Source organism: Nuphar pumila, chromosome 10, assembly GCF_984573655.1.
Source record: "Nuphar pumila chromosome 10, dmNupPumi1.hap1.1, whole genome shotgun sequence".
Lineage (NCBI taxonomy): Eukaryota > Viridiplantae > Streptophyta > Magnoliopsida > Nymphaeales > Nymphaeaceae > Nuphar > Nuphar pumila.
In genome coordinates, this window is record NC_143258.1 from 83,365,699 (window position 1) to 83,380,639 (window position 14,941).

At 37.7% G+C, this 14,941-nt stretch overlaps 1 protein-coding gene and 1 pseudogene across 3 annotated transcripts; both read right to left on the bottom strand.

Moving 5' to 3' along the window:
- Positions 1-1,045: 1,045 nt before the first annotated feature.
- LOC149827095 (iron-sulfur cluster assembly protein 1-like) lies at positions 1,046-4,423 on the bottom strand (annotated as a pseudogene). Its single transcript, XR_016434842.1, has 3 exons — positions 3,950-4,423; positions 3,176-3,230; positions 1,046-1,426 (listed from the first exon to the last, which is right to left on the bottom strand). The product of XR_016434842.1 is annotated as an iron-sulfur cluster assembly protein 1-like (transcript).
- A 2,510-nt stretch (positions 4,424-6,933) lies between these two features.
- Positions 6,934-12,547, bottom strand: LOC149827096 (ADP-ribosylation factor 1-like). Of its 2 annotated transcripts, XM_090019160.1 has the most exons (7): positions 12,433-12,547; positions 11,604-11,770; positions 10,575-10,645; positions 10,249-10,368; positions 7,488-7,606; positions 7,325-7,406; positions 6,934-7,213 (listed from the first exon to the last, which is right to left on the bottom strand). In XM_090019160.1, the coding sequence occupies exons 2-7, from the start codon at positions 11,749-11,751 to the stop codon at positions 7,208-7,210; spliced, it is 546 nt and encodes a 181-aa protein (XP_089875286.1). In that variant the 5' UTR covers positions 11,752-11,770; positions 12,433-12,547; the 3' UTR covers positions 6,934-7,207. The 2 variants fall into 2 exon arrangements, with proteins under 2 accessions (XP_089875286.1, XP_089875285.1); XM_090019159.1 differs by lacking the exon at positions 6,934-7,213 and having other exon boundaries at positions 7,310-7,406; positions 12,433-12,487.
- Positions 12,548-14,941: the final 2,394 nt, after the last annotated feature.

Here is a 14,941-nt window from a genome sequence, read left to right on the forward strand (position 1 = left end):
CCAGAGTTGAGCCTCATAGGCATATAGCTGAAGTCCAGTAACCAGTAAGGTACCGTGAGGACCCCAAACCAGTTTTCAACTGGGTTTTGGGTGTTAATTAGGTTTTGGTGTGTTTGGCTGACACCAAAATTTAGTTGAAACTGTGTTCTTGTCAAAACCCACCCAGGTGAAAAAACTACTCCCCTTGAGTTTGGAAACCCAATTTATCAGGGGAGGGGTTATCCCAACAGCCCCGCTGGAGTGCAGTCCAGTTGCCCGGCTAGAAAATGCCCTTAGGGCAGCTGTACCAGTCGGACAATTTTTCAGCCGGTGCCCCACCAAAGATGCCAGGAAACGTAAGATATCCGGCTAGCCACCTATCAGGAAATGGCCGGGATGGTGTCACCCATGCTAACAACACCATCCCGACCAGTGGATGGCCAGGGATTTTTGTTTTCATATTGTTTTTCGGTTTTCATTTTTATTATTTTCCAAATTTTAGCTCTGCCGACCATTTTCCAGCCACCCACCTGCCAGAAATGGCCGGATTTTCATGTTCTTTTATCGGCCAGAAAAGAGCTGAGATGGTGTCACCCGGCCATGGCGGTACCATCCCATCCATTTCCCCACAGGTAGGCTAGCCGAAAAATGGCCAGCATTATTTTTTTATTTTTTAAATATTTAAACAGGTTTTTGGTCATCCAATCAGTTTAAAAACTTGGCTTTTGGTAAACCTGACCCAAGCAGGTTTGCCAAAAACCAAGTTTTTGGCCAGGTTCATCCAAACAGCCTCTAAAAGAGACCAGCTGCTATGGGTATCAAAATTTGACCTGGGCAAATGTTCGCCAATATAAAAATGTGACGGTAACACCACCTGACAGTACAGAAACCAACTACTTGTCCTCCAAATGGGTCGCAACCCCTGGCCAGATGTTATCGTATGGCCACTATCTATGGAACATATGAAAACCGGTTTTCCTTACCAGGTCAGACAGATTGAGGCAAATGCATCACCCGTAGGCATGCATTGAATAAACATCCACCAAAAGACCCTTTTTTGGATATCTAGGCAGCTTTTTACAATTATTATCTAATAGAAAGTTGCCCATATGCTCAGAAACAACGGAGTCAGATCAACCGTCGTGTTGATAGAAACTGGCAAACTTATACAATATGATACTCGGAGAATAGCTGGCAGAATCAACACCCCATCTGCCTTATCATGTCAGGGGAAAAGATAAGCGACATCCTCTAGAAATCACCTCCAAACACAGGATTCTACAAGATCTCTATGCATCAGTAGCTTTCCCCAGTTGTGGCGACTCTACCCTGGCCCGATTTGGCCCGATTTGCTTCATAATCTTTGATGGCTGCCTTTATGGCATCCTCAGCAAGCATGCTGCAATGAAGCTTCACAGGTGGAAGGGACAGGTGTTTTGCTATTTCGCTACACCAGGATCCATCAAGAATGAATAAGAAATTTGAAGTATAATCATATATGTGCAGGAATGGAAACAAACAGATTCCAGATCAATACATGTTCAGATAAGAAAGACGCAGCATGCCATAAAAATTTTCAAGAAAGATATAACATAGCCTGAAGAAATTTCAATACCAAAATGCAGAGTGAAATTTATTTAAACAAGCTACAGAAGTGTCAGCTAGGTTCTCAGAAAAGGTGGTCAATTGCCATCGCCAAAGGTCATGTTGTACTCGCCTCAAAAGTAATCACCTCTACGCAGAGCTTCTACATTAACCAATCAGGACATTCCAATTAATGAAAAACCTTGAAAATTGCAATGCAGCCAGCCCTAACCAGCATGCCAACCAAGCACGTTGCTCATGAACTACATAGTTGTTTCAGAAAAGGTGCAAAGTCAAATCAAACAATTGAGAAGGTTTCTGACACTAATTGGACTCTCAATTGTATGCTCATATGATCTGAGACATGTTCTCTAACAGACATTGGGTTTCTTTATTGTGGCAATGTTCACTCTATATGAGCTCTAAATAGACTCCTTTTCCCCTCTACTTTATTCTTTCCTTTTTTTTCCTTTTGGACCAATGAAGTCAATCTACAGGGAAAAATATTTAAGCAAGAACATAAATCAATACCTACCAATGAATGGGCATGTTTCACCAAAAATACAGGATGCAAAATATGATAGCCCCAAGTTATTTCTTTTTCCTTTCCAGACAACCAAAATACATAAAGCCAAGACCATCGACAAGACAGTTGGGCAAGAAAGAATTCATCGTAATCTCAAACAGTAGCTAATGTTCTGTATGAGTCGCCGATCAATGTTAATATATTCAAGGATTCTCTTTGGACATGTTCACCTAACAATTTCTCAGGGTATAGAATACGATTTTCCACATAATTCATACAACACAGAGCATAGCAATATTGAAACATGGAAACATGGGCATAGCACATACAACTGAAGTGTACAGTGACATGTTTTTTTTCACCCTTGCATATTAAATGCACCAGAAATCAAAGTCTAAACATAGACGAGTACAAAACCAAATATATCACTGCAATATCATTTTTTATTTCCAAAAAGATTCAATTTTCTGTAGGCAACATGAGAAGGATGAACAAAAGAACCAACAAGAGCTTAAAGTCAAGGCCTTTAGGTACCTCAGTGGGGAAGTTGTTTGATCAATTGACAGATGATTTGAAACCAAAACATCAGAAAACAGTCCGAACAGGACTTCTAAGATAACGATAACAGAAAAGAAAATAAGAATGCAGTAGAAAGATACTACTGGCACATGATAAAAAAAAGAAGATCACATTGCAGCGGGAAGAAAATACTGGATACAAGAAAAATCCTAGCAAAAGGAATAAATCCATGCATGCCCATTCATGTGTGTACGTAATGTACAGATGGACGTATGTATGTGTACGTTGTAACTCGTCAAATAAAGAAGTGAGCACGTTCCCAGCACAAATGCCACATTTTTTAAACAGCAGCAACAAGAAATTCGACCAGTGGATACAGAAACTGTAAGTCCTAGTCAGCAGATACAAACAAATGCAGCTGAGACTGCCATTGACTCATTGAGATCAAGAATTATGCATGATGACATTTATTGTATTTACAATCAAAGATTTCAGCACGATCACCTCTTCAAATACGAGCATTTCTATCATGCAACAACAATATTCAAAATTTTAAGGAGCACTTACATATTTTTTATGGATAACGCCTCCTCCGTCTGCTTTCCTTTTATCCATTCAGTAGCTGAAAAAAATTCCAAACATAAAAAACATGAGCAGTAAAGCTATTTGGGCCCGATCATAAAAGATACAAATACCATGTATGTAACAACAAACATAAAAAAGGAGATGAAACTTACAATACACCAATTATAGCAATTTGAAAAAAAAAAGAATTGCAGCAGAAAATTAGAGCCAAAAAAGAAGTCCTTAATCAGTTAGTCAAAATTTCAAACACAAGACAACTTAACAACATTAAATTTCATATATATTACTAAAAAAAAACTGATATATATTACAAAGAACAATTCACAAATTTCATATCAAATGAAGGGCAGCAGCAAGATCCTGGAGTTAAGATAGCACACAATTATGACATATAAACAGGGTCCATATACTTTTTGAACTCGTTTTCAAGAGGGAAAAAGAACACAGAGGCAGAAAACAGAGCAAGAACCAAAATAGAGAATTTGTTAATAATAATAATAATAATAATAATAATCTCAACCGCAGATCGATTCAATTCAGAAGGAAAACATTGACAGAGTCCAAGAATGAAAAATCAGGAAATCATAGCAATACTATGCAAAATGAAGCAAAACGTAAAATTGTAAGTTACAAACAAGAAGCAACACAGATCGATTAACAAATTTGCATCATCACCGGAACAATTCTTCTCCAACCGAAAACTAATCGGCGACCAAAAAACCCTAGAAATCAGGAGAATGGTAAGACGGAACTAACCCAGCGAGGACGAGGCGTTCGCAGAGCCGCACCCAAACGTCTTGAAACAGGCGTCAACGATCTTCCCCGACGCCTCTTCAACCCTGATCTGGAGCTTCATCACGTCACCGCAGACAGGGGCACAAGGCCGGTGCCGACAGAGGGGTCGTTCTTGTCGAAGGAGCCGACGTTGCGAGGGTTGTTGTAGTGATCGACCACCCGCTCGTGGTAGGGCCTCACCAGGGCGCCCACCAACCCAATCGGCCGGGAGCCACACTCTTCCGCCGCAGCTAACCTTACCGCTCTCCTCGCTCCGAGTCCTAACATCTCTCTCGCTCTCTCAGACACGGAAACAACAGAAAACGAGACAATCGCCAGATATTGGGAGAGGGGCGAAAGGGTATTTATCTGCCCTTGGGTGAAGAGGACGAGGCGGCGAGAAAGAGAGAAAGAAAGGTGTTGTACACGTGCTGCTTTCTCTGTCATCTGTCCCAGCCGTGTTAAGATCATAGTGACAAAAGTTAAAAACGGCAAAATTTCGTCTGGCAAAATTTTCATAAATCTGGCATTTTTTTTCGCAAAATTTCGAGAATAAAAAATAAATTAAAAAATATAAAAAATAAATTTTAAAAAAAAATATAAATAAAACATATTTAAAAAAAAATCTTGAAGGTTTTCATGATAAATATCTTTTAAAGATATAAATATCGCGATATTTGTTACGGTTTGAAAATCGCACGAGAAATTGTTGTTTTAAACTTTCAAGCAATTTCTCACGATATATTGACGATGTTTTTATAAATATTGTGATATTTGTCACAGAGGTGAAGTTACCGAGGCGGTTGCTCTCGGTGGTCTCCACACGTATGGAGATCCTGTTTGTCACGTAGGGGTGTCAATCGGTCAGGTTTGCCCCAGACCGACCTGTATCAAACCCCATAGGGCCAAAGGGTCCGAGTAGATGGAGTCGGGTATGGTTTGTGAAATTTCATACCTGAGTTTCGATTAAAATTCCTGATTTTTCAATGTAAAAAAAAGAATATTTTATAAGGTTTGCTACGGGTTTGATCCATGTAATAAGACCCAGGTATGGTTTTCCTTATGATAGACCCAATCAGACCCGGGTCTGGACCTGGTACCCTCACCTCAGAACCAGATCCAGGTTCAGTCTTACCTAGGTCCAAACCAGATTCAACCCGTTGACACCCTAGCATTTGGTGTCAGCGCCGGGGGACTCCAGAAAGACCAGAACTGAGAAGACATGAATTCTCTTTGTTACGAGGATATGAAAGCAGGTCTGGTTCAGATATCTGATCCGGTGTAAGTATCCATTAAGGATCGGTGGACCATATTACTAGTTGGGGGGAAAGCAGGATTGGCTCCAAAATCCAGCTGAATGGTTGCAGTTTATGTGAATGTAAGCCCTGGGTTGGGCTCATGCCCGACTTGGGTGGGTCCAACTTTGAGGTACCAATACATGGTCCGGGTCCACATCTGACCAGACATAGCATAAGCAGAACCAAACCTGGGTCCGAATATAGTTGACACATGCCTGACCCAGCAAGAAACTTGGGTTAGACCCAGGTCTGGTTTGAAATTTCACAAACCAAAACCAGATCCATATACTACTCGAATCCTATGGGTCCGTCCCAACTAACTAGTCGGACCTAGTTCTTTGAAACCCAGGTCTTATAGGACTCGATCCAGGTAGGGATTATTCAATCCTCGAACAAGACCCGATGGCAGGCCTACTTTCACATAGGGTGAGCAAAATGTAGGGATAGTCAGCTGTATAGTTTCAGGTCCGGTAATGATCAGTGATTCAAAAGGATATAACCTAATTGATTTTCTTCTCCAAAAGGTGAACTGGGTTGGTACCTTGGGTTAGACAAATTCTTCCTTGTCCAAATTTGTTTGTCCGACTTCCAACTCAGATCCAGTAATACGGGTTGGATCTGGCTCAGAACTCAGTTAGAAATCTGACTGATTCGCATCCCTAGCTTACCTCTATTGGATTTGGTTTTAGAATCTTATCTTCGGTAGAGTTTTCAGCAATAATTATTTTAAGTTGGTCTCGAATCACAAGAAGCCTGAAAATGAGACTAACAGATATTAACCCACATCAACCCTCATTTTCCACGATGAGCCCAACGATGCAGGGTTGGGGGTTGGGTTGGACATTCAACTGATCCTAACACAATCAAACGGGTATGCTAACTAAGGTTTCCCTGAACTCGGATTAAGATCTAAGTTTGCCAAATCTGAATTTAACACCAAACTTTTTTTTCTTGGAAAGGTAACACCAAACATAATTAACACCCCATAACCAATGCCCTTTCTTTCCAATGTAGTAAAAAAGCCTTGCTCCAGGCCTACTCTCTCTCTCTCTCTCTCTCTCTCTCTCTCTCTCTCTCTCTCATTAAACCTGCAATAAACAACATCAACAATGACACCTCATTAAAGAACACCTGTTGGCTGTTGAGTATATGGTCGGTTCTAATAGATCCAAATCCAAATCTAAAAGTTAAACAGCACATCCAAATCAGAGTTCTCAAACATATGTAAGAAGGTGAAAATCAGATCCACGTTTTATATGGTAGCCGGTCCCAAAAATAGTTGGAAACAAGAATATTACATGTAAAAAATACAAACAGATTTCTCAGTAGGCCAATTGTATAAGTTCAACTCGAGATCAGAATATACATCAAATTTTATTTTAATACCTATATGGAAAACAAAAAGTATCACATTCAGAACTGGTATCCAACCAAGTCCAATCCATTTGTACCCGTAGGCACATAGTCCCTAATATATCATCCTTCCTTGAGGCTAAAAAGGACCATTCCCTCCAAAAGAAAAGAACCAACAAGAAAATAATGATGGCCCATGCAGAAAAAGAAAGCACCAACAGCAGGAAAAGCGATGGAGAACTTTGATATAATTTTGAGCATTCCTCTAACAATTAACAGCAACAAATTTCATATCCAGGCCAACAAAAACAAAGATTAGTTAGAACTTAATCACTTTCAATCACATATTCCGTCCTGAAAACAACAAAAAATACGCCTAATCAATCTTATCATATTGTTATAGAACAGCAGACTGATCAAACAAGCAAGAAAAAGTGAAACATAATAAATGTTGATGTAAATCATTTTTCACTATTACAAAACACTAGCAGTTGCATAAAGGTTTCCTAGGTTTCATAGCCATCAACCATCTTAAACACAGAAAGAGCAAGGCCACGTGGATCTTGTATGAAATCATGAAGCCAATAACTCAGGCCTGCAAAGAAAACAAAGGATCAATTAGGAAGTAGAATCGCAGAGGACAACTGGCAGAAAAAAAAAAGACCAACATAAAAGCATAGCTGATTAAGGGTTATAGGCTCATTGCCTTGCTAGCAATGTTGTTGGAGAGCCAATCCAGCCCCTCGTACAGGCCCTCTCCGGAAGTTGCACAAGTGCTCTGGATATACCTACAGAAAAGGAAACAAAATTCATACTCCTTGCCTGAAGGCAGATCAATCACAAAGCTGCTGTTAATCAAATAACCTTACCAGTGGCGTTGACGCAGGGAGTGAAGGCCAAGCTTATCAGTTATCTCAGCTGCATTCATTGCATTTGGTAGATCTTGTTTGTTTGCAAATACAAGCAAAACAGCATCACGCAGTTCATCCTGTTATGAAGTAAAAGAACAACTCATTCACTCCTCTGCAAACCTAAACGCCAATAACATAAATCTCCAAGTGGCAGCAACCTTCACATCAAAGCATGCACCTAACATATGATGCTATAGCCAGGATAAAAATATTTGGCCAACCATGGATTCTGAGAAGCTAAAACTATATTCAATTGAACAATGAACTAGTGTGGTTTGAACTAAAACTAGCTGAATGATACAAGTACAAAAACATGTTAATGAACAGCTCCGAACATGAACTTTCAAGATAAAGGATACAAGAACACTTTGTTTCCCTAGTGTCTTGTGTACCATGGTTATATATGTCTCAGTAAAACAAAATACCCTTGAATCATGTCTACTTGATTTACAGACATGATGAGCTAATTTCAGAGAATGCACAAGCTGCCTGAAAATGATATAATTCAAAAATATGCCTATCCTTTTTGGAAAATTAAAAAAAGGCACCAAACAGCCCAAATCTTTGTTATGGTTAATCAAAGAAAAGCAAGGATGGTTACATAAACTTTCACATTACATTCACAGAAAAATCTCAAATATACCCTTAAACCATACATTGCATTTGTCTTTCTCCTCTAGAGCTTGACATCATATGCCTCCCTTTGAAGTTCAACTAGTTTGTTACTTGCATATGGCAGATGATGATGATCGGGACATCAGTAAATTTTAAGACGATGAAAGATGATGATGATGATGATGATGATGATGATGATCAGGACATCAGTAAATTTAAGGCAGAATGAAAGATGAGCAAAATAAATCATACATTACGTTTATTTTTCTCCTCTAGAGCTTGATATCATATCCCTCCTTTTGAAGTTCAACTAGTTTGTTACTTGCATATGGCAGATGATGATGATCGGGACATCAGTAAATTTTAAGACGCGAATGAAAGATGATGAGGATGATGATAGGGACATCCGTAAATTTAAGGCTGAATGAAAGATGAAAATGAATGAGAGAGAGAGACATTAATAATTTCAGATGTATGGCAGCATTTCAGACAATAAAAATAGAAGTTCACTTCCAGACAGTTAAAGCACCTGGCAATTCAAAGTTGCTAAGTTCTAACCAATCCGAAACAAAACATTATCCAATCTTCTACAAATGACATCAGAACTCATTTGTATCACTCGCCAGAAAATTTTAATTTGGATTAGTGAGAATCTAGAACTCTAAAATAACTATCAACTTTGACCTTCCGGTATTTTATTAATTCACAACAGAAATTTCTAGCAAGCAACAGTAGAAAAGTTACATTGATATCTGGATACTCTATCAACACACTAAAATTTCAAGCATCAAATCTTAAGTTCACAGATACAAATCAAGTGATAACTGCTGGGTTAAAGTTCAACACCTCTACATTTGGATTGTGAATTTCCAACAAGAAACCTTTCAAACTGAATACCACATTAACAGACCAAAGGACCATTGCATTATCATTGAATATGAAATTATAAAAAAGTCAAACCACCAAAGACAACCCCAAACTTGATGAACTCCACATCCAGAATTTCACTGAGAGAAAGATCATCCAATGCAAAAGGAAAGCAGAAAATCAGACAACATATAGCGCATTCACGAAGAACCGCAAACATCGGATCCATTATAATAGAAACTTGGCATCAACAACCAAATAAACTATATAGAACTATGTCACATGGGTGTGGGTGCGGGTGCGGCACTTCCAAAAAACCCAGGTGCGGCAAAAATATAAATATATATAAAGTCCAAAAATTGGACATAAATGACCCTGGGTGCGTTGACTGCACCCAGGGTCAGCTTGACCGCATCAGGTGCGGGTGCGGCACCTAGTTGGAGAATCCCTGTGACATATATTAAAAAAAAAAAATCTTGGCAAATTTTTTTTTTAAGTCCGAAAAATTGGACCAAAATGACGGGTTGACCGCACCCACATCGCGTCGACGCGGGTGCGGCACCCTGCTAGCCGAATCCCTGTGACATAGATATAGAACATGCAAAAGAAAATGTGCACAGGTAGAGGGAGATCCCAAAATAAATAATATAACTTCCAATAAATACTACTAATGTTGCTCCAAATGAAGTACAAAAGAAACATTTATTGACTGGATATGATTCCTAAAAAACAACAGACATCAATATTTAATATTAGTTGCTTTGACAATTTCTCTAGAAAAGAGCTAGACAGACTACAAATACCATGTCTGTAAGAACCACACAACTATAGCACATAATGTTAAGATGCGACAAAAACCACCAAAATGGACTGTTCTTATTCTGTGATCATGATGCACAGCAAATGATATTCTTTTCTTTTCTTTTAGCTTTCTTCTTTTTTGAAATCAAAGAAAGAAGTTCCATCACGGTAGCAAGAATGTAAGGATTCCCATACATTGTCAAATTCACATCATAGTGTCAAGATATCTTATAAGGATTCCCATGCATTGTCGAATTCACATCATAGTGTCAAGATATCTTATAATGATTCCCAAGCATTGTCAAATTCACATCACAGTGTCAAGATATCTTATTATATATGCTATTTTTAGAAAAAAGCTAAATGTTCAATATAGATGGCTATACACATCAAAACATAAAAAACATTTAAAATCCCCAGTCCAGGAATTATATACCTCATTCAACATCCTGTGCAACTCATCCCTTGCCTCAATAACACGATCCCTGTCATTGCTATCAACAACAAAGATGAGGCCCTGTGTGTTTTGGAAGTAGTGTCTCCACAATGGACGAATCTGTAGAGACCATAAATTAAAAAGTATATGAGCAATAAAGCCTTTTAGATCATTTAATAAAAGCAAATTTCTATAAATCCAAGCATGTGCCTAACCAATATGTTATCCTTGTAGCATACATTGGCATCGTCAAAACAAGCAGTTAATGGTAGAAGAAAATAAGCAGAGACTCACGTGATGATAAAGCCCAAGTTTAAGACTCATACCTTGTCTTGACCACCAACATCCCAAACAGTGAAGCTGATGTTCTTGTATTCCACAGTCTCTACATTAAAACCTGAAAATACAGAAAACATAATGTCTTAAAACTTCCTACTGAATAAGAAAGATATTTAGAGAACAGCTACTGAATCTCCCTTGACAGATACAGCCAATGAATATTTTTCTCAAATCTATATATGCACGCACAAGTGTGTGCATGCGCGTGCACAGGCACACACAAACACATACATGCACGTGCGTGCACACGCACACACAAACACATACAAAGAAAAATACACAAGTATACCATATTTTACAAAATGCTCTACATATGCAATTGCAAACTAAAAATCCACAACATGTTAAAGATATATAATTAACTAAAAAACTGACAATAAAAAGTTTACAATTCACATTGGATGCTTATGGTACCAAGTGTCGACTACAGGTTGATTGGATCATAAAATGGATAAAATCGACTAAGTCTGAAATTCAAATGACCCATACCCAGGGAACATAATCATTATCCGAGGCAGTATACCACTTCCCAACCTCCAAATGCACTATAAAAAAGCTGCAGACCAAACAAAAGGCTTATTCATCCCCTTTACGACTCAAAATTGACATCATTACTACAAAATGTTTGGATGTTGATCGGTGTAAGAGCCCAAACAAAAGAAAATTTGTAGATCTGATAATTAAAAGGGCATCACGTCATAACAACAAAACTATAGTAAAGGTTCTGGCATAAGATAGAAGTGCAGCAGGCATAATGGATATAAAGATATATCAAACAGAAAGCTAGCAGATTGAAAAAAATGTAAAGACAACACATTAATCAAGTGGTTCTTGGACTTGTATTCATCAATATTAAGCATGCAATCAGAAGTTCACCAGTTTCATAAACAACACAGAAAAACAAACAAACAAAACAAAACCAATCAGAACGAATAAATGAAGATCGACAACAACATGCTCCTTGACCAATCAACGAATAGGGTCTTTGAAGAAACGGGAATGAAACGTCCACTCACCGATTGTCGGGATCGTGGTGACGATCTCACCCAGCTTGAGCTTGTACAAGATCGTGGTTTTACCGGCCGCGTCGAGACCAACCATAAGAATACGCATTTCCCTCTTGGCAAAAAGCCGGCTAAAGAGCTTCGTGAACGTCAACCCCATCTCCTTCTCTTTTTTCAAGCTGATAAGTCCAACCGAAAACCAAAAAATAAAAAAAGGAAATGAAATTAAAATCGACGATAGAACAGAAAGAAAGACATAATACACGATCCAATCAACACGAAAAACAGAAGATAATTTAGAAATCAAAACTCTAGAAACAAAATTCGACCCATCACAAGCAATACAGGGTCCAACCTGATCAAAGAAACACTCCAACAAATAAGATAAAAAAAGGGCAAAATAAAAACTAGAGAAAAACCAAAACCCCAGAAGCTAATTCGATATATTACCCAACCCTATAGAATCCAGTCCAATCGATGGATACCCAATACCCACTCAGAAAAAGGAATTACGAATCAAGCATAAAAAATAAAAGAACCCCAGATATTAACACGGCTAGAAAACCCTAGAATCGATTCCAACCCACAACGAAGAGCGAAAAAGAACGATCGGAACAAGAAAAAGCTAAAGAAATTCCATAGCACCCATCGAAACTCCAGATTCACGTGCGAAACGTCGATCGATTTCTAGGGTTGAATCGAGAAACAAAGAAAAGAAAAAAAAAGAAAAAAAATCCCAAAAATCAAAGAGAAAAGCGAACGATTGATCAACCTCTCAATCAAAAAATGGTAATTAAAAGACAAAAATTAAAGAAAATAAAAGATGGGGAAGAAACCGTACCAGAAATGAAGCAAGGACGGAGATTTCCGAGAGAGAGAGGGAGAGAGAGAGAGAGAGATGAATAATAAACAGGAAATATTCTAATTATATAAATGAATTAAACGCCCCTTTTTGTCTGCGGAAACGCTCTTCAAATGTGCAAGATTCACGATAATACCCTTTTAAGGGGAACCAAGTACAAAATAACGCGTTATTTTGAGGTGCAATTGAAAGCGAAGTCACGTCCGTGTTCCATGTGACAGATGTCACGATATTCTCAAAAAATATCACGACAAAAAACTTGGTACTGTACTGGAAGAAGAGAGGTATATCAAATTCTTCATGGTTTTGCCCATGAAAAATGAATATATCGTATTTTGTTGTGACGGATCTGTTTTTATTAGAAAATTTTCATGAAAATGCATCGATATTTATTTCTCACTTATATTTTTTAAGTTTAATTCAAACTTTTTGTCGAGACTAATATGCCGACAAGGGAATACATTTGCTACAGTGACTTGGAATCTCATGTTATAGATAAGCTCAACATGGCCAATTTGTTAGGGATCAATCTTATAAATTATTGTTTATAAAAAATATACTTTTATGGAGTCACCAGAATATGAAAACTGAAAATATGAGAACTAACATGTAAACCACGATTTTCATGAATTTTTGGTTATTTTCTCTTAAATCTGACCATACATATGTGATCTACATGCTTGGTTTTATAAAGACGAGCTCTTGAATCATCTGATTATGATGCATAAACAAGATTTTCTAAGACTTTCAAATCAATGACATATAATCTTCATAAATATTCAAGCATCTGAAAATTATATTTTTTATTGAAAATACTGGATTTAATAGTTGATTCCTAGCAAATTCACCAGGATTTGCAAAAAAAAAATGTTGGAAATGCCCAATTCACATAGTAGTTCTCATATTCTAAATTTCTAATGACTACTTTTATATACCAATAAGTTTAGATGCAATTACAAAATTGATTTTTTCATCCCAGAAAAATCATGCTCACACATTCAAACTCGATGGTCAAAACACCACATTAAATAAACCATGTAGGCATCTTTAAGGTTAAACATGCAAGAAAAAGCAAAAGCATGAAAAAAATTAAGTTATTTGTATATACAATTGGTTGTAAAAGAATATATTCCTATTAAACAAATATTTGTGTTTTTTTCTGTTGTCCTTAGTTTAATCCTGTGGTAATGTTGATTTCCTAGTTAAAATAACCAGGTTACCATCATAAAAACATATGTACAATTTTTATTGCTAAAAAAATTGTTCTTTTACACAAAAAAGTGCCAAATGTTCATTTTGTCGCCTATGTACAAATTTTCCTTTATGCTCAATATAAATTGTATTTCTCTTAAACCTTAATATCAAGAATATTTACATGAAAATTAGGTTAAAAATTATGTCACAGGGTACACAGAGAAAATGACACCAGACATGCCATTTTTTTCAAAATTTCAATTAAGAACAATATGTAAAAGACATGACACGAGAGTGAATTGGAGTATCCATGTAACACAGGTTAAAAAACTAGGTTGGAGATAAAGTTTCCTCTATCCATTTTCTTTTTTTTTTTAAGACAAGGAGCCCTCACTGATAACCGGGCTATTTTCATAATGATCAATTTGTTATATGCATTTACAAGTTTCCATCTTAGAAATTTGTGGGATTTGAAAAATGAGAAGACTTTTGGGCATATATTTGATATTTTCAAAGAATGCGGCCACAGTGGATCCAGCCAGATATCATATCTAAATAGTTCATATCCAGCCCCAAAGGGGTTTGGTGTAGTAGGATGGGGCCTAGGCCACTAGGCAGGCAGTCTAGGTTCAAATCTCATGGGCATCAAGCATGACTACTTCCTTGGGGTAAGGGGTAAGCCCATGGAGTTTTATGAAGGCAAGACAGTGACCATAAATACCGCAGACAGCCAGTGTGACTAGGCCTATGTTCCAGAGGGCGGTTTCTCCGTGTAAATATAAAAAAATTCATATCCAGACCCGGATCAGATCCAAAAAGTACTTGGTTAGGTCAACCAAACCCGAGGTCTTTGGCCCATTTTGACCCAACCCATCAGCTGAACCTACCAAATGGAACTGGACCTGATAGTTTGAATGAAAACATCAGTGTTGAGCTGCTTTTGTAGCTTTCCAATGTACACAAAAAAGTGAGTTGGTCAGGATCCATTCCACTAAGCTTTTATGGGACCACAGTGGATCCTACTCACCAGTCTAGATCCATTTCATATTTCCATTGAGTATAGAGATCCAGTCACACGCATTCATAAATTGGTCGTCAAATGAGAACTTATGTGATGACTATTGACTAGGGATGTAAACGGATCAAATTTGGGTCGGACCCAGGCAATTCTGAACCCCAACTAATCAGATTTAGCCAAATCGTATTTGGATTCAGATGGAAGAAAGGTAATAGAAAATCCAGATCTGATTGGCTTACTGGTTTGATTTTACAAGAAATGGGGTTGGATACTTGG